The 25,081-nt window shown below is 43.0% G+C and overlaps 1 protein-coding gene across 1 annotated transcript in view; it reads right to left on the bottom strand.

Moving 5' to 3' along the window:
- LOC138826679 (A disintegrin and metalloproteinase with thrombospondin motifs 18) overlaps nt 1-25,081 on the bottom strand; it is a 97,510-nt gene that overhangs the window by 21,358 nt on the left and 51,071 nt on the right. Inside the window, exons 10-15 of the mRNA XM_070021907.1 lie at nt 19,309-19,404; nt 15,830-15,978; nt 11,495-11,667; nt 9,019-9,149; nt 7,859-7,982; nt 6,403-6,647 (exon numbers count right to left, since the gene is read on the bottom strand). Of these exons, the coding sequence (XP_069878008.1) occupies nt 6,403-6,647; nt 7,859-7,982; nt 9,019-9,149; nt 11,495-11,667; nt 15,830-15,978; nt 19,309-19,404 (918 nt within the window). The remainder of the gene's footprint in view (nt 1-6,402; nt 6,648-7,858; nt 7,983-9,018; nt 9,150-11,494; nt 11,668-15,829; nt 15,979-19,308; nt 19,405-25,081) is intronic.

Genomic DNA, 25,081 nt, shown 5'->3' with positions numbered 1-25,081 from the left:
AAACCTGCCTACATCTAGCCAAATGCCGGTGCTTCACACCTACAGGCACAGTCACTTGGGAGATGGAGACCAAGAGGATCATGGTTCAGTGCTAGCACAGGTGAAAATGGAGAACTTGTCTCAACTATTAGCTGGCCACAGTGGTATACCTCTGTCATCCCAATGCACAGGAAGTGTGGATAGATGACAGTGGTCCAAACCTATCCAAGTATATTTATGGGACCCTATAAGAAGAAAAACAGAATCAAAAAGGGCAGAGGACGTAGCTTAAGACGTTGAGTAGTGCCCGCCTGGCAAGTGCAAGGCCCAAATTAAAACTCCAGTATCACCTAAATTACCTACATCTAAATGTTAAAAAAAAAAAGAAAAAGAAAAACATATTCCCAAAGGCCAGCACAAATGTCTGCATCAGATGAAGAAGGCCATGTGCAAATTCCAATTCTGATTCTCCATTTTCACATTTCTACCACTTCACAATTTAATTCTTCTACCACCACCCCCTCCTCATACATAAACAGACTAAATGTAGCTATTTCAGGGGTACAGATGAACACAGATTTAAGCTATTCTTTTAATTCCCCAAACCTAACCAGATAATGCCCCATCCCCTAGACACTATCGAAATATAAGCTCACTTTAACAATCCGTCAGATGACTAATAAGTTCATGAGTTCAATGAGCAATGTTTTAGTCTTTATGCCAGACCCGTGTTGTAGAGAATGCATTGAAATAAATGGAAATTATCTACTTATATAAAACCCATATCTGTTATGATCTCAGAAAACCTATGACTGCCAAAATAGCCTTTCTTTCCTTGGGGGCTGTGCATATGACTACTTATCTCCTTTGGGGGTAATGCAGAAACATTAGTCATTTGAATGTGTATCGTTTTCAAAACAGAAATGTGATTGATGGACTTAAATACGGCCTACACACTTACGGCCGAAGATGATCATACAAATGCTTCATTACCCTTAGGAATCTTTCTGGACCATTGAGGAAATCAACCAGCCAGCACTGTTTAAGTGGACATCCACCTGCTGCAAAATGTGGAAACAGCCAGAGAAAAAAGTTCCAAAGAGAATACTGCCTGTAGTAAGAGTCTGCACTGTAGAACTGGATTGGCTCATGACTTAGTGATAAAAGGGAACGTCTGTTTCCCATTTACTTTCAACTCTGAGCTCCCCACGAAGATGTCGTGTAAAATCTCTGACATATAAAAATAACCAGAAGCAGAAGATACTTTTGTTTGGTGTCAGTCCAGGCACTTATTTCTTGGGGTTAATGGACAAAAGTCAATTACTCCCAAGGTTGTATTACTCTGCCTTGTACTACAAAATTCCAGAAATCAATGGAAAGATCTAGTAAGCCTGCTATCCATGGGAAACAGTTCCCTTTTTTGGATTTCGATGAGTCTTTGGCAACTTCCCAAGTGTAAGTGATTCACACCCTGGGCCCAGGAACCTCCTCAGGAAGCACACAGATCCCTCAAATACCTCTGGGGAAATGAAATCCCACAAGGTTTTCTCCTAGAAAGAAGACCAGACTCGTTAAATGAACAAAGGAATTTTATCATTGGCTTTCATTCACACTATAATTCTACTAATTAATTAGTTTATTTAGTGCTCAATGTACAATGTTCTAGATATCATGCCAGCTGTACAAACCGTGAGGAACTGTGTAGAAACTGTCATTTGATGACACACAGTTTCTGGTGCTCTGACAGTGTTTGGGGACAGGGCTCTAGGACACAGTGGAAGTCACTAATTCACCCTGAAGAAATTTTTTCCAAATGGAGAAGTCAAGGTGAGGGCAATTTAAGCAATTTGTTCAAAGTCACATAGTAAGGATTAACTGGCATCACCAGCTAGCTCTCTGTCTAACCCATTATGACACTAAGGAGAATGGGATCCATGCACCCAAACTCATTCTTTACATTCTTAAAACACCCGAGAGCACAAATTTCTGGTGTCCTGATTTCTATCTATAAAGAGATCACTGGCAATTCCTCTAGCACAAGACTTATATCAAACAGATACCTAGCCAATGTTTAATTTGTTGTCATCAGACACTGATAGCCAATGAAGAGAAGAAAAAAATTACTTTGATCACAGCCTACTATGTACCACAAGTTCATATATGAAGATGGGAATTAGCTGAGATATTAAGAGGAGAAAAATGGAATACATCACGGAATGACCCTGAGGTGTGTTGACACCATAGCCTTGCTCTGGAATTTTACACAATCATAAGAATTTAGGAACATGCAGCAATTTTCAACAGCCAAAAGGGAAAATGCTTTTGTTGAGAGATGATACTTCCAGGGGAAAGAGCTGCATGCTTCATTTTGGTAGGCTCACACACTCTACTCCAGCATCCCACAGGATTATAAAATACATTCAACATTTTTATATTGGAGTGAACATATTTCTGGCTCCCAAAGTATTCATTTTCATTCAGTTCATACTTGTTGTGTAGAGAGGCATATGAACTTTATTTAACTTCCTATAAAGACTTAAACTATGGATCACTTGGAGATTAAGATATACTCTAGTTTTGGAAAAAATGTAATTTATTATTTATTGTAATTTCAAGGTTTTTTTTTTAAGTAACGGTGTACTATCAATTTTGGAAAGATATAAGCATGTGATTAAAACCGACCAGAAATCTGATGTTGTTCTCTTGAAAACAGTAATTTAAATACTAAACTCACATTCTTTAAAAAAAAATAAAATAGGCATAATAGTAGGTTGCTGGATTTGACTATTTTTTAACCTTGGAACACAGCTGTGATTTTCTTTGTGGTACTGGGGCTTGGATTCAGAGCCAGGACTCCAGCCAGTACTTTTGCTTTTAGTTTTTCATCTAGGACCTCATAGTAACTTTGCCCTAGCTAGCCTTGAACCATGATTCTTCCGTTTCTGCCTCTCTGGTAGCTGGGATTTTAGGCATGTTCTACCACCACACACAATGATTTACAACTTTTTTGGGGGGGGGGGCTCCGGTCGTGGGGCCTGAACTCTGGGCCTGGGCGCTGTCTCTCAGCTCTTCAGCTCAAGGCTAGCACTCTACCACTTGAGCCACAGCACCACTTCCAGCTTTTTTCTTTTTGCTTATGTGGTGCTGAGGAATCGAACCCAGGGCCTCATGCATGCAAGGCAAGCGCTCTACCACTAAGCCACCTTCCCAGCCCCGATTTGCAACTTTTGAGTGAACTCTTAACTTCATCCAGAAAGCATGTCCAACGCTGAGCATGGTGGTCCATGTCTCCCACCCCATTCCCAACTGCAAAGGGAAGCTTAAGTAGAAGGATGGACGTCCATCCTTACAGAAAATAAGACTGACTTCACTCTACCAGGATGAAACCATCATTTTGTATTGCTGTAGATACTGCTATAGTTCTGCTCTCCTTATATATAGTTAAAAACCTATTTTTAAAGCAAGCTATGAATGTCCAAATAGCACATTTCTCCTAACCGATTCACTGTTTTTCCTCAAGGAACCGTCTGCATTTACAAAGGGACAGATCGAGGTCCCAGGTCTATTTTAGAGACTCCACCCTGAACCAAGGTCAAGCTTTCATTTCTCAAAACTTGCTGCTAAAAAATTAAGAAATCATTAATTAATTAATTAAACTAGTTTATGCTTGGGTTAAACGGATGATTAAATCCATTCATTCATGTCAGGGCTAAATTATGCAGCTGAACAAGACACATTGTTGCACTTCGCTGAACCAAAGCACAAGGCTATGTTGGTGCAAGGCTGGAATGACACCCTTGTCTGCCAGAACAATGTTTGTTGACCACAAGTCTGGTCAGTGCAGACAACAAGGGGAACTTTCTGGTTTTCACTTCTGCTTTGCATCTGCCTCCTGAGTAGCTAGGACTGTAGGCATGGGCCACCCGTGCCTGGCTGAAAATTGCTTAAAAAAAAATTACACATCTGAACCAAAACACCTTGCAAAAAAAGACAGAGGACATGGCACACTGTAAGCATCCCAGGGGAAAACAGTATGTCCCTCCCTCAGCACCAAGAAGGGCACCAAGAAGGACCAAGAATCTGAGATCGGTTAGTCGATATACCTAAGACAGAAAGGAGACAAAGACCACCCAACGAGCTTCAGGTGTGATTTTGAGATCGGCCTCCTGCTTCCACAGACTTATGCTGGTGTTGATCAAAACAGGTGGACAGGTTCTGTCTACATGAATTCCTACCCGGAAGTGACGTCGCCAGCGTTGACTGTCCTCACGGCTCTTTGTTCCCCTCTCCTGTGCTTATTTCTGTCCTTCCTACAGAATAGCACAGCCGCTCCATGCCCAGAAACACTGTGCTGTCCCTCCTCAGGGGCTGAGTTTCCAGCGTCTTCAGTGTTAGGTAATATCATGGGCAACAAGGGAAGGATTCGAGTGTAAACCTCAATCCTGCCACTTATAGCTGACACCCCTTTAAGGCTCAACGTTTTTTGTCATCTGGAGCATCGAACTTAGGAACATAATCCCTGCACAGAGGGACCTCCTGGTCTCAGCACAGCGCAGTCTCAATCACGATGCTAACAGCGGCTGTGTCACTCATACATTTGCTTGACCAGGGCAGAGAAGAGCAGTGTGACTGGGCTGAATGCAGACTTCCTGGTTCTGGAGGGAGAAGATTTGGACTCTAGGTCTCCTTGGCTTGTTCTTGACTGTATACATTAGGGAAGTCTTTTAACTTTCCTTGTAATTCCCTACTTTTCTGGCCAGACAGTGAGGTAAGTGCTGGGAAGGCCATCAGATTAAAGGCTTGGTCCTTGGCCTAGGTGGCTATTAGGAGATGGTAGATGTGGAGCCCAGTGGGAGGAAAGGAGTCACTGCAGCTATGTTGGGATCCTGGCCCCTCCTTGTCCTTCCTCTTTCCCCGACTTTCACTTCCTAGCTTCCATGAGGTGAGCAGCTCCCTCTACTGTGCGACCCTGCCAGGACCTGCTGCCTCAGCCCTGCCAGAACCTGCTCAACCCTGCCAGGACCTGCTGCCTCAGCCCTGCCAGGGCCTGCTGCCTCGGCCCTGTCAGGACCTGCTCAACCCTGCCAGGACCTGCTGCCTCAGCCCTGCCAGGGCCTGCTGCCTCAGCCCTGCCAGGGCCTGCTGCCTCACCACCGGCCCCAGAGCCCCAGAGTCAACAAACCCGCATCCGAACCTCCAAAACCAAGTTCAACAAAAAATAAAAACTTGCTTCTCTATATAAGTGGCTTGTCTCAGGCTCTGTTTATTTTTGTTCTGGCAGCACCGGGAATTGAACTCAGGAACCTGCACTTCCAGACAAGTGCTCTTCCACATGAACTGCATTCCCCAAGTCCTGGCGCTCTGTTACAGTCATGGAGGAGTGATGGACAGGATGACTTTTCCACTGCTCACTTCACAGGTAAGAAACCAAAGTTCAAAGTGAGTAAGTGCAAGCCTTGCTTTGTACGCTTTTGGGGAACACGGTCATTGTCCCCTCAGAAAACACTGGAGCACATCACTGGCCCATGACTGCAAAGCCATTAAACTCAAGGAAGAGAGAGTTCTGAGGCACAACATGAAGGAGATGCACATCTGATAGCAATCTTACACAGCCATTTGGAGATGTGTGCAGCTGTGTTTATTTCTGACATTATTATCCATTCATGTGTATTTTCCTTTTGTGTCTCTTCTTACCTCTGGGGAACCTATAGCCTATAAAATTATCGTGGTTTTGCAAGACTATCACTCTGCTGATATTCAAGCAAGCATTTCCTCTAGGATATAATTCTGCCTCCTGGGCCAGCTATGACAGGAGTAGTTGGCTCCTCAAATGAGACAGAGACAAACTGGAATAATCGAATAAGCATCCTTTCTTCACACAAGCCGAGCATAATGGAGAAGAATCAATGTGAAAATCAATGTGAGATCAATGCACACTCTTGGAGGCCTTCTGTCCTCTTCCTAAAAACGGAGCTGCCTTCTCCCTGAGGGATGGAAGTGTAGCTCAACTGAGTGAGCAATTGCCTCACAAGTGCAAAGTACTGAGTTAAACCTCCGTAATTATCCAGGCACTAGTGGCTCACACCTATAATCCTAGTAGTAAGGAGACTGAGATCTGAGAATCATAGTTCAAAGCCAGCTCAATCAATAAGGCCTGTGAGACTCTTCTACCCAGTAACCAGCAAAGTGGAGCTGTGGTTCAAGCCCTACAACACCAGCCATGCACACAAAGAAAGCTAAAGGATAAGCACTTCGGCCTTAAGTTTAAGCCTCAGTATTGGCACAAAGAAACCACTGTAATGCCAGAAGAAAGAAAAAAGTTAGCTTAATCAGGAACAAATTGAACTAAAAGGAGTGGAGTCCTCTGAACCAGCTCAAATAGCACACACCAGTAAGAAGGATTGAAAAGTGAGTCAAGCTTACTTCAAACACCAGCGTCTCGTTGGTGGGTCCCGCTGCGTAAAGTCTCTCTGGGCGGGTGGCGGAGCGCTGATATTCAAACGTGGTCCCTGCAAACGGGAACTCCCCGGGCCAGTCAATGCGCCAGCTCCCAGTCAGGTAATACTTTTGACTGAGGCTGCGAACGGCCAGATAACTGGAGGAAACCTGGAGCTCCTGGATTTCAATGCTTTGGGCCCCCGCTGGAATGATGACCACTGGGTAATACTCTGTATGGAAACAGTAATTTTACACTGAACATTGGGGGACAGTGGCTAGGAAGGGATGGAGATGGACGGTGTCCATTTGTACACTTTTGGAATCATTAACTGCCATCCACTCCTATCCTACGAGGCAAAAGTGAGCCATTGTTTCATTTTCTAATTGGTAGAAACACCAGAGAAAGAAAAGGCGGCATTTCCAGTGTCCTAACCACACACGCACCTATGGTCATGGGCTCACGTCTTTTCTAGATCAACAAACACCTCAAATACACACACACACACACACACACACACACACACACACACACACACACAAATGTACATATATGAAAATGGAACTTGGCAACTTGAGGGGCCGGATGCAGTTGGGAAAGATGGGGGAGAATGAAAGGGTAAAATGCACTATACTCATACACTGATGGGCTGAACAGAACCCCACTTTGTTCAAACTCTTAAAGATAATAAATCCGGAGCATTAAAAACAAAGGAAGGAAGGAAGGAAGGAAGGAAGGAAGGAAGGAAGGAAGGAAGGAAGGAAGGAAGGAAGGAAGGAAGGAAGGAAGGAAGGAAGGAAGGAAGGAAGGAGAAACAAAGAGAGAAAGAAAGAGAGAAAGAAAAAGAGAAAGAAAAAAGAGAGAGAGAAAGAGAAAGGGAAGGAGGGAGGGAAGAAAGAAGGAAGGAAGGAAGGAAAAAAAATCTGCTCATTTTACCTAAATACAGCCATTTCTCCAGGTTTAGCATTCTTAAAAGAGGATCTGAGGGTTTAATTTTACTTGAAATGTTTAGGGGACCACGTTCAGATATTCATGTTCCACTGTGTGCCTGGACTCTCTGTATTTCAGAGTAAGATTTTTGTTGACTGGGTGGAGGGGGAGGGGGAGAGTATAAGAGTCTGAAGGGTGCATTTTTTTTTGTCCGTCATGGGGCCTGAACTCTGGGCCCTGGCGATGTCCCTCAGCTCTTCAGTTCAAAGCTAGCACTCTGTACCACTGAGCCACCTTCCCAGCCCTGACGGGTGCATTTAAACTGCAAAGTAGGGAGGAATTCATGCAACATCCTTGGGAGGTACGCAGTGCTTTGAAGAACTTCCTCAAAGACACCCGGCTCCCTTGTTCACAAACAAGAAATGCAAGCTGTCCTCCGCGCAGCAGGCATGCTTGTGTGCCATCTTGGTGTGACTCACACTCATCCAGCCACGTGACAGCGGTATCGCTTACCATTCGCTTTATACTGATTGCGGTACAGGCCCTTGTAAAACTTGCAAGTCGAATTATCACCTTTGCAAACGCCACAGGCATCGGCAACTGCTTTAGAGCCAAGTTCATGATCACATCCCACAGGCTGTAACAGAAAAAAATAAAGTGAGAAAATCAAAGGTAAGAGAAGCCAGTGGCTCTCTCTACCTGCTGACACACAGCTTTCTGTATTCATGGAATTTAAAGAAGGCAGCCAGCTTATGGGTAAAAGCACAGCCTCAAGATTGACTGGCTCCAGGCTTCTTGATGCCTGGCTGCACATGTTACATTCATACATCTAAGGCCTGGACTCCACATCTGTAAAACTGGAATATACAATCGCCTGCCAATGCCAGGTGAGATTCTCAGGCCAGCTTCAGCCTGGGACATAAAAACGTTGGACGATACACACTCAACCCCTAACACCCTGCCTCGAAAAGGACCTCACAAGGAAATTCAAGTGAACGAGAAACGAGTTTCCAAAGAGAAAGAAAAAAACAACTGGGAAAAAGTGTTGTATTTCAAAATATGTTTTTGAGAGTCCTATAATACAGTGAGTATGGCCTTAGTAAAAAAAATGCAAGAAATTAGTCATTATTTATAGTGTGTGTGTGTATGTGTTTGTGTGCGTGCGTGTGTGTGTGTGTGTGTGTGTGTGGTGTGTGTGTGTGTGTGTGTGTGTGTATGTGTGTACTCAGGGCCTTGCATTCTCCTTTGGCTTTTTTTTTTTAAACTCTACTACTTGAACCACACTTGCACTTCTGGATTTTGCTGGTTAACTGGAGATTAGACTTCATCTCCCAGACTTTGCTGCACAGGTTGGTCCTAAATTGTGATTCTCAGATACCAGCCAACTCAGTAGCTAGGAGCCCCTGGCATATGACATGCATTCTTAAATCTTCTATATGGAGTAGGAAATGCCATCATTTCTGCTCTATGCATTGGGAAGCAGAAATTGCACTGCTTGGACAGGAACTGTGTAAAAGGTGACACATTTAGAGATGTCTGTTCAAGTTGAATAATTTGCTCCTTTTCTCCACACCACCCTGGCAGACTCTTTGCACACTCCTGTGGTACACACTTAACCTAAGAATGTGCACACATGACCCTATACCCCAAGGCAAAAAAAAATGTTCTCTTACTTCACAAATCCCATCGATACAGACATCGTTTTTGTGTGAGGAGCAGGGAGTCCCATCTTTCACCTTGCCAGACATTGCAAAAAAGAATTCAAAATTCTCAGCCTTGCAGTAGAGTTTACACCGGTCTTCCTCTAGAAGCAAAGAGATCAAGAGAGGCCATGGGCAAGAGGAAACTGTAAGGACAAAAGCTATCGTGATCATTTGGGGCTGGGAAGGTGGCTCAGTGGTAGAGCACTTGCCTTGCATGCATGAGGCCCTGGGTTCGATTCCTCAGCACCACATAAGCAGAAAAAAAAGCCGGAAGTGGTGCTGTGGCTCAAGTGGTAGAGCGCTAGCCTTGAGCTGAAGAGCTGAGGGATAGAGCCCAGGCCCAGAGTTCAGGCCCCACGACCGGACCCAAAAAAACCCAACAACTATCATGATCAAAGCAACCAAGGTTACACACAATTTTGTACATACATGTGCACACATGGGTGTGCACATAAAGAACATTAAAATATGAATTCCTTCAGGTGTAGTGGCTTAAGCCTATAATCCTAGCTATTTGGGGATTGAGGCCAGACAGGGCATTAAAGTTTTCAAGACTCCATCTCAACCAATAGCTGAGTACAGAGGCACATGTCTGTCATGCCCAGCAACACGGTGAAGCACAGAGAGGAGGATCACAGTTCTGGCTGGTTGTAGCATAAAATAAAACCCTACTTTGAAAATTATCAAAGCAAAGAAGCTTTTAAAGGCATAGTTCAAGGGGTAGAGTAGCTACCTAGCAAGCAGCAGGCGAGGTTCAATTCCCAGTGCCACCAAGAAAATAAAATCTAAAAAAAAACTAATAATAACAAAGAATACCATTTGACAATGCATATAAAGCTGACTGAATGTTAATACAAAAGAATGTTATTTTTCCCAATCCTTAGCAATATTCACTATTTACATGATGGCTGGGTTGTGGGACCTTGTGCCTTCAAGGTTTCATGTGTCATTAACATTACGTAAATATAGGGATGCCATTGTGTTCTACTGACATTTTACTTTCCATGGTACTGAGGTTTGCATTGGGATTACCTATATGCACTTCCACTCCCAGACTGAAACTTTAGATGCTGTAGTCAGGTATGTGGAGTGGTGAAGTTTGAGATACTTCAGGAAAAGAAAAACGTATGAGATCAATAATACTTCTAAAACATATGGGGAAGGCTGGGAAGTTGGCTCAGTGGTAGAGCGCTTACCTTGCATGCATAAGGCCCTGGGTTCGATTCCTCAGCACCATGTAAGCAGAAAAAAGCTGGAAGTGGTGCTGTGGCTCAAGTGGTAGAGCACTAGCCTTGAGCTGAAGGGCTGAGGGACAGTGCCCAGGCCCAGAGTTCAGCCCCCATGACAGACAAAAAAAAAAAAAAAAACAGATGGGGAAAAATCTCTATCAGGCTCAAAAAGAAAGAGCAAATAAAATGACTCCTAAAATCTAAAAACACATTTTTTTTTACCATTAACACCCTGAGAAGTTTCTGGTATCACAGAAAAAGAAGAGGAAAAAATGTATTTATAGAGCTCTTGTTATCAGAAAGAAGTTACAGGGCCAATTTCTCCAATAGAAAGCGTTCTCCTCAGCCAGGAATTCCAGATGACAATTCTCACATGAGACCTTATGTAGGCGACATTGAGCTATATCCCTGACAACAGTTTTATAGCAAATGTGTAAACAGTTTGCAAACAGTTATGCTTCATAAAAATCCCTCCATAGAAGATAGAATAAGTATGAAGGAAATTAAATTGTTATGGTTGAAATATGTAGATGTGCGTGTGGGTGGATTGAACGTCTCTCTGTCAACTACAATTTTTTTTAAATAGCTTTATTGAATACCTCCTAATTTTTGCAAATGAAATTAGGGAGCTGGAAGACACATGCATCCTCTTTTCCATCATTTCCAGGAACTAACAAGTCTTTGCGAAGCTTTGGTTTCCCCCACGCCCCCTCCCCACAGATTCCTAGACAAATTAATAAACTTGCCCATAAGAAACGGGAAGGAAAAAAAAAAGTTTACCACCCTAGGACAGATGATCTGTATCTATGAATAAAGTCTTCCTTTGCTTGTTTACTTTTTCAGAAAGGGTCTTGCTAGGTAGCCCAGGATGACTTCAAACTCACCATCTGCCTGCCTCAACCTTCCAGTGATGGAACTACAGGTATATGCCACTACGCACACACACCTTCCCCTATTCTTAAAATGCAGGAATGTCACAGGCCTTCAAGCCATGATGTGACGGTTCTGATGTGTCAGAAAGAGGGAGAGACCCAAAGTCCATAACTCTGCTCAACTATGTGTAAGTTAGTCCTTAACTGTGTTTGTATGAAGACAAGGTATGTCTTGTAGAAAAGGAAACAAAATCTGCAGGGTTTGGCAAGTATCTAACTCAGGATGACTGTGGGGAATGGATGGCATTGATCTCCCCGGTTCTACACACTGACAGAGGCAGTTACCTTCCACTTTCGTGTAGGGTTTCCACTGGTAGAACCATCCACGGAAAGGTTTGTTGTTGTATTCTGCACACTGCTGGGCTCGAAAATCCAAGCTGTTTTCGTGACAAGGGTTAATGTTGCACAGTTTATAAATACGGTTAGATCCAGGGCAGAACTTGCCACCATACTGAGGCCTAAAAATAAAATTCGTGAACTTTAATGCTAGCCAACAGAAGCCTCTCCTTATCAATCACTTACATTAATAACAAAGAGAGAGAGGGTCAACACTGCATGAATAGAAATGGGTAGCCTAAGATTTGCTTATCTCTTCTTGCTTCCGAGGCAGACATAATGAATCAATCAGGAAATCCCTTTATCTTTTGGCCAAAGCTTCACATGGCTTTCATGGAATACATAATTGATCAACCAAGAAATCTTTTCCTCTTGGCAAAAGCTTCACATTGCTTCTAAATCTTTCTCAACATACCCTTCTGCCATCACTACTGTTGCTCAATCATTGGATTGGCACGTTAAATCAATCTCTGGTGTTTTTAAAATATTAAACACTCTTACATGTCCACAGTGAACCACAGGTACACTTCTGTACCATCTGTTCTACCCTACGATTTGGCATCAACACCCATCCTACATCTCTCTGGTTTTTCTTCCATTTCCTGACATCCCAGCTATCTCTTTCTACCTTTCCTCACACTTGCCATTGTTAAAGGTCAGCTCAGAGAGGAGAAGCCACATTCTCAACCCTAGCTGTGTCAGTCCTGGAGCTAATACTGATGATCGGCTGCCCCTGGTGAGTTTTACTGTCATTGGTTCAAGACTCCAAGGGAAAACACGCCCTACATGACCACGTGTTACCTCTACAAGTGGCCTCCTGCTTCCCTGCCCAGAAGAAGAAATCTCATCAGAACGCCAAGAACTATGAACTCGTGGCAAGCTTCTTCAGATCCGAGCTGGCTGACTCCAAGCTGCCAACACCAGAAAGCCAAGTACAGAACAACAATCACCAAAAGATCCCAGCCATACTGAAAACAACCTCTCACTACTCAAGACAGCCTGCTCTAGTCAGAAAGCAATTGCTTCTTTTCATTCCTGCCTTTGTGTAGCTTTTTCCAACTGTTGAAATGAGGCAACAGGATCAATCTTAGCACCGACACAACCCGTGCCAACATGCATCATGAAAGGAGACTGAGGGGTTAATGCATGTGTGTGATTAAAATTCCTTGTCTATGTAGGAAACACAAGTCTTCTGTAAAACAGCCCTGAGTCATCTTCAGCGTACTTCGAATCCTCTTCTCTGATGACTTCCACAGAAAAGGAATCATGCTGCCAGAAGATTTTTATGCTATTTCAAAATAGGCTGGAGCAACTCCTCCAACACGCATCAGCTATGGTGTGAGATCAAACCCCTGAAGACATCTTAAATGACCATCTGAGAAGCACAGAGCAAACCTAGACCAGGGCTAGTCATCTTTACAAGGCATGTTTAAAACCAACTCCCAGTTTAAGACTTTCTGCTTATGAGTCAAGAAATAACCCCTCATCTGAACTCAACTTCTTTAAGGAAGTGAAATGGGTTCTTTTTTGGAATGAATTCTTCATGGACACAGCCTTCCCCTTATTTTGTGGATTAAGGACAAAGCAGCAAGAAGGAGCTCAGGAAACTGTGAATGAAAGTCATAGGACTGACAGACAGAACAGAGCCCAAACTCAGACCCTGGGACTCTGGAGTTCCTTACTTGCTCAACCACCCTAGATTTAAGTGAGGAAGGCTGCAGGGACTTGCTTGGGAAGAGGAAGAGTCAAGAAGTGGCTCTGTGGCTCAAGTGGTAGAGCGCTAGCCTTGAGCTTAAGAGCTGAGGGACAGGGCCCAGGCCCAGAGTTCAAATCCCATGACCAACACCACCAACAACAAAAAGAGTCAGTAAGCATCATGGCTATGATTCTAGGGGTTGACAGCTCTGGATTTGAAGATTGTCTGTCTTTCCCCAGCTGGAATCTCTCATGTATAAAATCAGGGCAGTCTGGACAACTAGCTTATGCATGGCTGGGGAAGAAGATAGAGCCATAGCTAGGTCATAGCCATTGTTGATAGACAGGAAGTTCTTAATATTTCTGTGTTACATATCCACATTGTGCTGATTAGCATGCTATGTGTGCTTTTTTTGGGGGGGGGAGGTCCAGTCGTGGGGCCTGAACTCTGGGCCAGAGCGCTGTCCCTCAGCTCTTCAGCTCAAGGCTAGTGCTCTACCACTTGAGCCACAGCGCCACTTCTGGCTTTTTTTCTTTTTGCTTATGTGGTGCTGAGGAATCGAACCCAGGGCCTCAGGCATGCAAGGCAAGCGCTCTACCACTGAGCCACCTTCCCAGCCCTGCTATGTGTGCTTTTATGAACTTGCAGAATTTGTTCTCTGCTATGGGATGAAGTCAACTCATCCAAAATAATGACTGACAGTTATTTGAGCTTTGTTGTTGTTTTGCTTGTTTTCTTTCCTTCTTCCCTTCCTTCCCTTCCTTTCTTTTCCTATTTTTTCTTTCCTTCCTTTCCTCTTTCCTTCCTTCCTTTCTTCCTTCCTTCCATCCTTCCTTTTGACAGTACTGGGACTCATGCTTACTAGGGAAATACTCTACAATTTGAGCCATGCTCAGCCCATATTTGGACTTTTCCATCCAGTTTTACAACTCAGATCCATTTTTCCATAGCTTGAAGCATGACTATTAATATGAATTAACATTTAAAACATTCCCAACATATCACTTAGTATAGTAAAATATGATGAAACACAAAAAGTAGAGACGGAAAAGCCTAAGCACATGCCTTCGTCTTTACTTGAGCTCTATGAGGTGTCCACATATTTGCATCTGTATGATTCATCCTGACGACACAGGATTGGTTGGGTCCTGGTCATTAGGACCACGCAGAGAGCTATGGAAAAAATGCATGTATATATGCACACACTTGCACACTGGCTGGAAAATGGGCCACAGATTCAGCTCAATTACTGTTTTGGAGACACAGGATTTCCTTTGAACTCCATTTGATAAGTGGCATTAGACTACTTAGTGAATAACTCTCAAACAGGCATGTGGTTTAGGAAAGTTCTAGAATGCTTTAGTGCATCACTATTGATTTTCTTGAACAGAGTTTATTTTTTAAAAATCCTGTCCTGCCAGGCACTGGTGGCTCATGCCAGCTACTCAGGAGGCTGAGATCTGAGGATCATGTTTCAAAGCCAGCCTGGGCAAGAAAGACCATGAGACTCTTATTTCTAACTACCTACCAAAAAGCTGGAAGTAGAGCCATGACTCAAGTGATAGAGCACCAATTTTTAGGGAAAATGCTCAGGGACAGTGCCCAGGTCTTGAGTTCAAGCTCCAGGACCAGCACACACACACGCACGCACACACACACACACACACACACACACACACACACACACACACACACACACACACAAATGCCCTTGGGGGAATAAAGTAAAGGAAATACATGAATGTCTGTCCCTGGCACTCAAGAAACCAATTATCTCTAAACCGTTTTGAACTCAAAAATTCAATAAGTCAGCCTGGTCCTGGTGAAACACATCTGTAATCAATGCTAGCAGCTGAGTGGGCTGAAATCTAAGGATCTCAGTTTAAAGCCAGTCTGGGTAGAAAAATCCATGAGCCTCTGATCTTCAATTGACCAGCAAAAGGCTGGAAATTAGACTGTGGTCCAAGTGGTAGAGCACCAGCCTTGAGTGGTACAAGCCAAACTGAGAGCATAAGGCCCTGAGTTCAAGCCCTAATACTGAGAACAGCAACAACAAATGGGGAAGGTGAGGAAGAGCACAACCAAGCCCCTGAAATGCCCCTTCCTTTGCACAGAGTGTAGAATGCCTTGACCGGAGCGCACCACCCGCAGCTGACCCAGGCGGATTGGAACCACACTGTGGTTCTTTTTTGTTTTGTTTTGTCTGGGAAGAAACTCAAATTGGTTTGTCAATACTGCAAAGAAGGAGAAAATTTCGCTCTCCATTCGGCACCCTTCATCGAGATCACGTGTTTGAGAGATGCACATTTGGGGCCAATCACATTTCTTAGACCTGCAACAGCTTGGGCATTTATTGGCACATCTGCCCGCAGAGGAGGTCGTGAGTGGATACCTTGGTCATCCTATTCGCTCACAGAGAAACTCTTCTGAGGTGTTTCAGCTCTGCCCACCATGCCCCCTCCGGCACCCAGACATGCTTATATCCACAGTATAAAAAAAAAAAGAAACAAACCTCCGTGACCGCCTCTAATCAAAGGGAAGAAAACCACGTGTGAAACACAAAGTCACAGAGGCCATGAAGGTCTTACTTGGGGTTATTGCAGTGCCTCTCCTGATACTTGACTCCGCCACCACAAGTTCGAGAACATTCTGACCACTTCGACCAGGTGGACCACTGGCCGTGCACCGGTCGGGGCCCCAGCTCCCCAAGCTTCACGCATTCACCTTGCCGGCACCACTGCGGAAAGAACATGGGACATGCTTCCATCAGACCAGCTGGGAAAACACAGGCAGAGGCAAACATCTGCACAGTAAAAGGAGAAATGGGTTGGGTTGGGTGACAGGAAGCCCTCAAAGATCCCCACTGACGCCTGGATAGACAGGAGTCTGTCTTTGCAGGGTCTTAGGAACATAAGGTCCTCCTCATTATTCTCCTGCAAGTACAGGCTGCTGTCTACGGAGGGGTGGATTTTTCCCACCAGCAGTCTGAAGACTGCACACTCTGTGAGCTGGCTAGGTGTGTAAAATTTTCAGTGAAGACGCCAGCCACCAGCCAAGGGATCACACCCACCAACAGAGAAGCCTGCGGTGCCTTAGAAATGACGTTATTTAAGAAATCACTCAGATTCTTCACTCCAGGAAAAGAAAATGGTTCGGAAGAAACTGAAGTATCAATCATCATGAATGATGGTCTTGACATCAAATAAAGAGATACTAATTGTGCTTTTGTCAACTGGTGGCTTAGGGTCTGTAGTGCTAAACTACTCAGGAGGCTGAGAGCTAAGGACTGTGGTTCTAAACCAGCCTGGGCAGGAAAGTCTGTGAGATTATTATCTCTAATTAACCACCTAAAACTGGAAGTGGAGCTGTAGGTCAAGTGGTAGAGACTTGAGTGCAAAAGCTAAAGGAGATCAGGTCCTAGAATCAGTACACATGCACGTTATCAGTACACACACACACACACACACACACACACACACACATACACACACACACACATTATGCATTATGCTTTTGTCTTATGAAATGGAGTAATTTTTAAGTCTGAAAAAAACATTCTCATTCAGTAACACAGATTTCCCTTTTGTTGAGATTAAAGGTCTCTATGTCTGACCCTTTGATGATAATCAACTCCTGTGGTGTCTTTAATGGATTATCTCTGTACATGATATTTATTTGCCCACCATTTGCATGAGGAGGGTGAGATTTATTCTAACTTTCCTGGGTTAGTTCTCCCGTGTAACAGACACCAAGCTTTACTGGTCTTCTCTTCTTGGAGGCTACATTGTCTCCCATAGACCCCAGCTGCCCCCAGTGGTGTTTTTATTGTACGGAAGTTCTGTGTGGCTTCAGAACTGCAGAGTTTCCTAGAACCCTCTGCAATTCAACGCAAAGGGGTGGGTTTGGACCATGCCAGGGTTGTTTTTGTTTTTGGTTTGCTGAGAAGTTAGGAGTTCAATTACAAAATTAAGGAGAGATTGTTTGACTTTTATATCTTCACTCTATCCTGTGACACATTTGGCTTTATGGCTATTTTTTGCATAGTCTTGTTGCTAGTGCACTTCCTCAAGGTTAAGATATTGCTGCCTTTCTTCAAATTCTTGCCAGGTACTGATCCATTCTTCCGTTTTTTAATTTTTCCCCTTCTTGGATTAATCACCAGATTCAGCATTTGCATGAAATCATAAAACATTGTTGATAACTTTGAGGGGAAAAGCAGTCAGTTATTTGAGGATTTTTTTTTTGTCTATCATGAGCATACATCTTCCCCATCAGGATTCACTGGCTCTCTCTACTGGGCTGAGACAAAACAAAAACAAGAGCCAGCAAATAGCCAGTGTTATCACCAGCTACAGCCCAAGAAGTGGCTTCTGTGTCCTTAAAATGGGGGGCAGAATCTCATCTAGCCCAAAAGCATTTTGGAGATAAAGCATTTTATAGATGAGAGCAAGTAGTAAATACTAACTTGCTTAGAGTCACATAGCTACCCAAATAACCACATAAGTAGCTGAGACTGAATTTCACTCAGTAGCCAAAGCTCCTCACTAGGATTCATTCTATCTGCAAGCCTGAGGCAAATTGTTGGCCAACAGATCTTAATTTTTAATATCATTTCCTTGCTTGAAAATGTGTTTATTATTATATAATATTCTACATGTCGGATTAAATATACAATATATACATACTTAACATGTATATTTTGTATGTTTTGGTTCTAATGGTAAAACCAATATATGTGCCTGCTTTGTTGGCACAAAGGGATAGAACCAACCACCATCTATCCATAACTCTTAGGCTACTTCTAATATTCAGTACCATTGAATGGCTATGACTTATACCAATATCTTTTTTATTTTTTGATCCTGGAACTTGAACTCAGGGCCTGGGTGCTGTCCCTAAGCAATTTCACTCAAGGCTAGCACTCTACCACTTTGGACCCCAGCTCCACTTCCAGTTTTCTGGTGGTAAATTGGAGATAAGAGTCCCAAAGACTTTCTTGCAGGGCTAGCTTTGAACCACAATCCTCATATTTCAGCCTTCTAAGTAGTTAGGATTACAGGCGTGAGCTACCAGCACCTGGCTATGCCAACAGTGTTCAATGAGAGTATATACAAACACCTCTTTCCTTGCACATGTATTTTGGGATCAAAGTACATGGTTTTCACCCATTTCTTCTTGTGTGTCTGTGATTTGCCTTTATTTTTGGCCTCTCCCTAAAAATTTCTTCTTTCTCTTATCCAGCTGAGGAACTTCAACTCAAACTTGCAATGTCCACCTTGGCATATCCCCACATTGTAAACTCTAAGTTCATACTCAGTCCCTAGCAGGATTCATTTTTTTATTCATTGGAGCCTGGATAGCAATTAGTGCTTAAGGAAGATGAATCTTAAAAAGAGAGAGTGTTAGCTTCTGCATAGTTTCATCACTGAATTGTGGTTTCCTGGAGTTTGAGTTTTCTTCGTCTCTGTATCTCTACTGTCTCCTGTCCCTCCCTGCAAGGACTCCAAAGACTTACTTCTATACAGATTCATGCTGCTTTCCAATAGCCAACAGTAAAGATCGGCAAACTTTCAACTCAACTCCTCATTGATGGACGCTGTGGTGTGTGTGTGTGTGTGTGTGTGTGTGTGTGTGTGTGTGTGTGTGTGTGTGTGTGTGTGTGTGTGTGTGTGTGAGCACACGCACGCACATGCATGCCAGTATTGGAGCTTGAACTCAAGACCTCATAGTCTTCCTTAGTTTTTCTCTCCCAGGGCTGAAACTCCACCACTTGACCCACACCTCCATTTCTGGAATTTTGCTGCTTAACTGCTGATAAGAGTCCCTTGAATTTGTCTTTCCCCAGACTGGCTTCAAATTGCAATTCTCAGATCTCAGCCCCCTGAGTAGTTAGGAGTACAGGTGTGAGACACCGGTGCCTGGCAATGTTGGTTAACTTTCCAGAGAAGACAGAAAACACATGCAGCCAAGGCATTCCATGCTAAGTCACAACACAAGTCATTTGGATCCTATGCCCTGTCACCTCCCCAGAGACTGAAAAACCAAAACAAGCAAGTATGCAGTTTACCATACTCAAGCCACACACGGTCCCTTCGGCTGCAGGCATAAATTTGGTCTCACACCTGTGGCCCACCCGGTGACACCACAGTGATTTGCAAATGTCCTGAAAGAAAAGCAGACACTCGTAAGGGTGATAACATAAGCAAAAATGAAAACATTTAAAGCTTTTGTATGCAGTTCTATATTCTGGGGTGGATGGAATAAGACAAATTATTTGGGGAGGCAAATGAAGTCAGCAGTAGCAAGGCAATGCACTCTAATGACTGTGGAAGGCTAAAGTTTCTCTAGAAACTACATGCTTAATTACTGAACATGAATTCAGCAGTAGCTGGGCTGTGGCAATTATCAGCAGATACTTGGTTGTGATCTAAGGGATATTGTTTCTAATGATTATTGTAACCAGTGTGTAGCAGAATAGACCAAAACTAAATTAAGGCAATCCTGATTGAAATCCATGTCATGGACATATTATAGAATTCCTTGAATTGCTATTCATGGCTGATTTCTTAGTTTTCATGGTAAAAAAAAGTGATAAAATTAGCATTTCAGGAGTGGTGCTCAAGGATGTTGTGATGCATGTAAATTATACGTAATATCTGTAAATTCACTTGCATAGTTCACACAATTCTCTCCCCACCAAATCACCTATCATGGTCATCATTACTGTCTTCACCTTCACTGCCACTTTTAATCCTTTAGGAAATGTGGTTCTGACAGTAGTCCTGTGAAAGAAGTTTAACTATCATGAGACAGCATCTCCACAAATGGAATCAGCAGTAGCATTGCTTGTCCTTCCATAAGGAGTCACTTTTGTCTGGAAGAGAACCAACTGGTGTGGAAAAAGGAACCATCCAGGTCCAACGGAAGGAATGAGAAGCAGCCATTGAAGCAATTCAACCTTTGCACGGAGAAGCGTTCAGAATTAAATAATATTCCTTCCTACAGCCAGGGGAGAGTCATAACCCATACCATGCGGCCACCATGACTGTAAAACAGACCAAAGAACAGGAGAGCTTAGTCTTCTTTTCTAAATTTTATTCAAAACAGAATGTCAGCACACAGTGCTCAGAGAGGACCAGGAAAAATCAAGCAAAACCAAACCGAACAACAACAACAACAACAAAAAAGCACACAAATTCCAGAGTGAAATAAGACAGACTGGATGAACGTATTATTTCTTCTGTGGTGAGGTACAGAAGTCAAACGTAATTATAGCCAGCTACATGTTTTGGCGACCATGAAAGCCCTCTGAGAAGGCTTCCTTTCAAAGTAAACAGAGAGGGGAGCTTGTCCTTTTTTTTTTTTCCTTTCCTCCAAGCGTATTCAACCAACTTTTCCTTATCTATAATTACTTGGCCTGAAGTCGTCATTTAAGAGAAAAAGAGAAATAACCACAGAGGCCCCTAAAGTCTCATGTTGCCTGGCTATGATTTTTTTCCCCCAACAAGACCATATTTTTAAGGAAAGATGCTTGAAGCTGTCAGTATTTGGTTGTGTCATCGCTGCATGTTCTCTGGTTATATTCACTATATCCTAAGAAGTAAAACTTGACATGTTGGAGGAGTTAACGACTTGCAAAAATCAAACTAGATACCATCCAAACACAATCCTCCTTGCTCTCCCCAGAGACTGTCCCACATTCTTATTTCCCCAATCTTACTTTGTGACACCTCCATCCTTCCTTCCAGCCATTCAGGCTCCAAATCTTGCAGCCATCTTTGATTCCTGTCTTCCTCTCACATTCCATCAGTAAATCTGTCACCTGATCACCCTTACCCTGTTTATTCTCAACACAGTGATCTCCAATATGGCAGCCTGTCATTACATGTGACTTGTTAAATGGGAATTTAGATGACCTAAAACTAAATAAAAATTCACTTTCCCTGTCACCATAGTCATTGTTCATGTTCTTAAAGTAAGTAAATATGCTGGGTGGTATGTAAGTATAGAGAAATATATTAAGTGAAATAAGGTAGATCTATGGGAGAACTTAAGTAGTAAAATGCCTTGGAAAGGCAAAGTCAGAGTTCAAGAAAATAAACACCAAGAAGCGGGTACTGGAAAGGGGTGGGGTGAGGTCAGTGGGAAAGGGGGATGAATAAATGAGGTGGAGAAAATGTAGTCAAGAATTCCATGTAGATCAATCATTCAAAATTAAGAACAGGGAAGGGGTGAGTGGGAAGGGATGGGTGAGAATGTTGAAAGAGGTGATATTGATCAACTGCTTTGTTAAACAGCAACTCCCCTGTACAAGTACTTGAAGACAATAAAAGAAAGAGAAAGAGACAGTCATGTCTACCATATTGGATGGCAGGGAAGAAAAGTTCTACAGACAAATCCTCCCACATCAGGTCAACCAGCTCTTCCTCTGCCTGGACCCATGCAACTCCTCTGCACAACCCCCCCCCCAACAACTTCACTCACAGAAAATGCACCTCCAAGCCATATGTCATCAAGTCCCTTTTATCTCTAATTTGGTCTTATATGAGCTCACTCTGCTCTGCTCTCCCTGGTTATATGCTAATCTGCCAACACTTCCAGTTTGCTCCAAACCAGGGCCTGTCTCTGCTTGTTCTAATTCTCCACCTATCTGAACTCCTAACACTTCTTTGCCTTCACCAGCTCTTTGCCTAAATTCCACCCCTACCTCCATGGCTGCACTAGTAGCAGCTGCCAGGCACTAGGAGCTCACATCTGAAATCCTAAGCCACTCAGAAAGCTGTGACCTGAGGATCCAGGTTTGAAGCCAGCCCTGGCAGACAAATCCAATGAAACAGCAAAAAGCTGGAAATGGAGTACCAGCCCTGACTATAAAAACTGAATCAGGACCATGAGATCCTGAGTTCAAGTCTCAGTACCAGCTCGCGCATGCGTGTGCACACACGCGCGCACACACACACACACACACACACACAAACTTTAACACCTCAACTTCAATACCTAATCAGCCTTCTCATTATTTTATCCTATGCCATTACTAGTGACTTCATTTACAGCTTCAGTTACAATGTTTTCTGCTCCTGGCCTTCATTCCCTTCATCATGGCATGATGCAGGATGGGGGTGAGGGAGGGGGGATGTCCATGGGTTCACTTTATCTCTGATGCATCCCAAGAGCTTAGAATAGAAATGCCTAGTACAATCAATATTTCCTGTAAGCCAAGTGCATGATTAATTCTATAAGGAGAAAACTCATCTACATCAATAATTTTTTGAAGTCTCTGGAATCCTTCAGAAGAGCCTGCAATTTAAGAATTAGAAATGAAACATGTGACCCCCCCCACAAAAAATAAGCATAGATCCTATTTCCCCAGGCTCCCCTTGGTTATTTTCCTGGCTCCTCACAATGACCCCATGGGGAAGACAGAGTATTATCTCCTGTGTACTCATGGGAAAACTGACAATCAAGATAAAGAAACCCTTCCCTGCCTTATGCAGGTGAGCTTTTGCTCAGCCTGGGTTTCAATCCCCTTATGCTTAACCTCACTACCCAAGATTATAAGCTAAGCAATAATTAAGATGTAACCATCAACAAGAATCGTGACTGCTATCATTTTTAAATCAAGTTTACAGGGGGTATAATTTACTACAATAATGGGCACCCATTTGAAGCACATGGTTATAGAAGTTGGGACAAAATATATACACCACTGAAGACACCACCATAATCTTAGACAGAACACTCATCTCACCCCACAAAAAATAACCTTCACAGAGGCAATCACTGTTCTGATGCCTGTAACTAGAAATCAGGGATGCTTTTTCTTAAATTTCATAGAAATGGAATTATACCAAGTGGACTTCCTTTGGTATTCTGCTCAATGTGGGTTTTATTATCTATGTTTTTGTGTATGTCAATAGCTGTTCTTCTCTTATTGATATATAGAGTTTCACAGAATAAATACAATGAAATTTTCTTCACTTTCTCTTTCTGAAGGACATTTTAGTTTGCTTCCTGCTTTTGGTTCTTCTGAATCAAGCAGTAACTAAGAACATTCCTGAACAAGTCTTTTTTGTGGACATAATTTTATTCTGTCAGATTAAGACAGAGGATAAAGGTACATTTAATTTCATATGCTTAAACAAAACATAGGCTGAGTGTGGTAGCACACATCTGTAATCTCAGCTAGTCCAGAGAGTAGGAAGATCGTGGTCTGTGATCAGTCTAGACAAACGTTCAAGTACCTTGTCTGGAAAAACAACAAAGGACTAAGGGTATAGGTCAATTGGTAGAGCACTTGCTCAGAAATGCAATTCCCTATTTTCCAGTGCTTAGCAGTAAGCAGGAGTTCCAGTGGTTTCATTTTTATCATTGATAAGATTTGGTAATGCCACTAGGCAACATATTCTATATATTTCTGACAGATGAGAATGAATAACACTTCCGTGTATTTATTGACTCTCTGCTGTTCATCTTTTGCAATGAGCTGTTTATATATCAGATCCCCTTCTTTCCTTTATTTTTGTGTATGTTTGTCATTAAGGGATTGGCACTGGGCTGATTTTATATTCTCAATGATAACCTAAGAGGTAGGGCTATAATGGTCAAGAATCTACTCTACCAAAACCCCAGGATTACCTCTGCTACCCTCCTACTTACTAGTTGTATAAATGTGAGCAAAACATTTATTTCAGAAAATCTGGAAAGAAACACATATCCCAAAAGTATCAACAACACACACACTCATACACACACACAACATGCTTGAAGAATACAAACTAAATAGATATAGCTATTTTTATACACAAGAATGACTATCTTTCCTCCATTTTCTAAGAGCGGCATTCAAAACGTATCAGCAAGATTTTGCTACAACTTTGCCTCTAAAGCCTATTCAGGTTCTTTCTTCTTTCTTTCTTTCTTTCTTTCTTTCTTTCTTTCTTTCTTTCTTTCTTTCTTTCTTTCTTTCTTTCTTTCTTTCTTTCTCTCTCTTTCTTTCTTTTTCTTGCTTGCTTGCTTGCTTTCTCTATTATCTTTCCCCTGATCTTGGGCAGATTGTTGAACTTCCATTTCCTTACTTCAAGGGGAACAATAATTAATGTCCCCTGTCTGTTCTACAGTAGATAAAATAAGACACTGGAGTCAAACAAATGGAGATCAAGATCTTATCCTTATCACAGATAAAGAAACATTGGAGAATGGTTGTGATCTGTGGCCAAATAGGTCTGGCACGGTCTCCCAGGGTTAACTTTCTCCTTCCTGTGTGTAGGCAGAAGGGTGCTGGCATAGATAGTTCTCCTTCTGAGGTGTTCTACCTAGAGGTCATGGGCAAGAAGTGTGGGGGCTGAATCCAAGTAGCACAAAACCAGCAGATCCAGCTGTGCGCATGCTCAGAGGTACCCTTTATTGGGGAAGTCTCTCTGGATTCTTGAATGAACAGGGATGAATGAAAAGCGCCCCTCCCCCTCCCACTGTGAGCTCCAACCAGCAGTGTAAACTTAGTGACTGGTTGAGGATGAGTAGCAGCTCTTATGTCACATCCCTGCGAAGCCCTGCGTTGGTCAGGCAAGGGATTGGCACACAGACCGTGACAATGCAGCATCACCAGTTCCTGGTTGTGACACCTTAAGGTGAGAGGGAGCCCAGAGAAAGGTGTTTTAAAGGAGGGAGCCCTCATGCATGGCTGACTCACTACCTGGGATGCACAATGATTACTCATTCACAGGAGAGGACACACAGATCACTGTTTATACCCCTGAGCAAGGAAATATCTGAAACCCATATGTGGCCATCAATATCCGGTGAGTGCAAGGGTAAGAAGAAAGTTAATAGAAGATGAA

This window comes from Dipodomys merriami, unplaced genomic scaffold (genome assembly GCF_024711535.1).
Source record: "Dipodomys merriami isolate MVZ:Mamm:240054 unplaced genomic scaffold, mDipMer1.0.p SCAF_148, whole genome shotgun sequence".
Taxonomy (NCBI): domain Eukaryota; kingdom Metazoa; phylum Chordata; class Mammalia; order Rodentia; family Heteromyidae; genus Dipodomys; species Dipodomys merriami.
The sequence above is the reverse complement of the archived record's forward strand: the minus strand, read 5'-3'. Positions and strand labels throughout refer to the sequence as shown.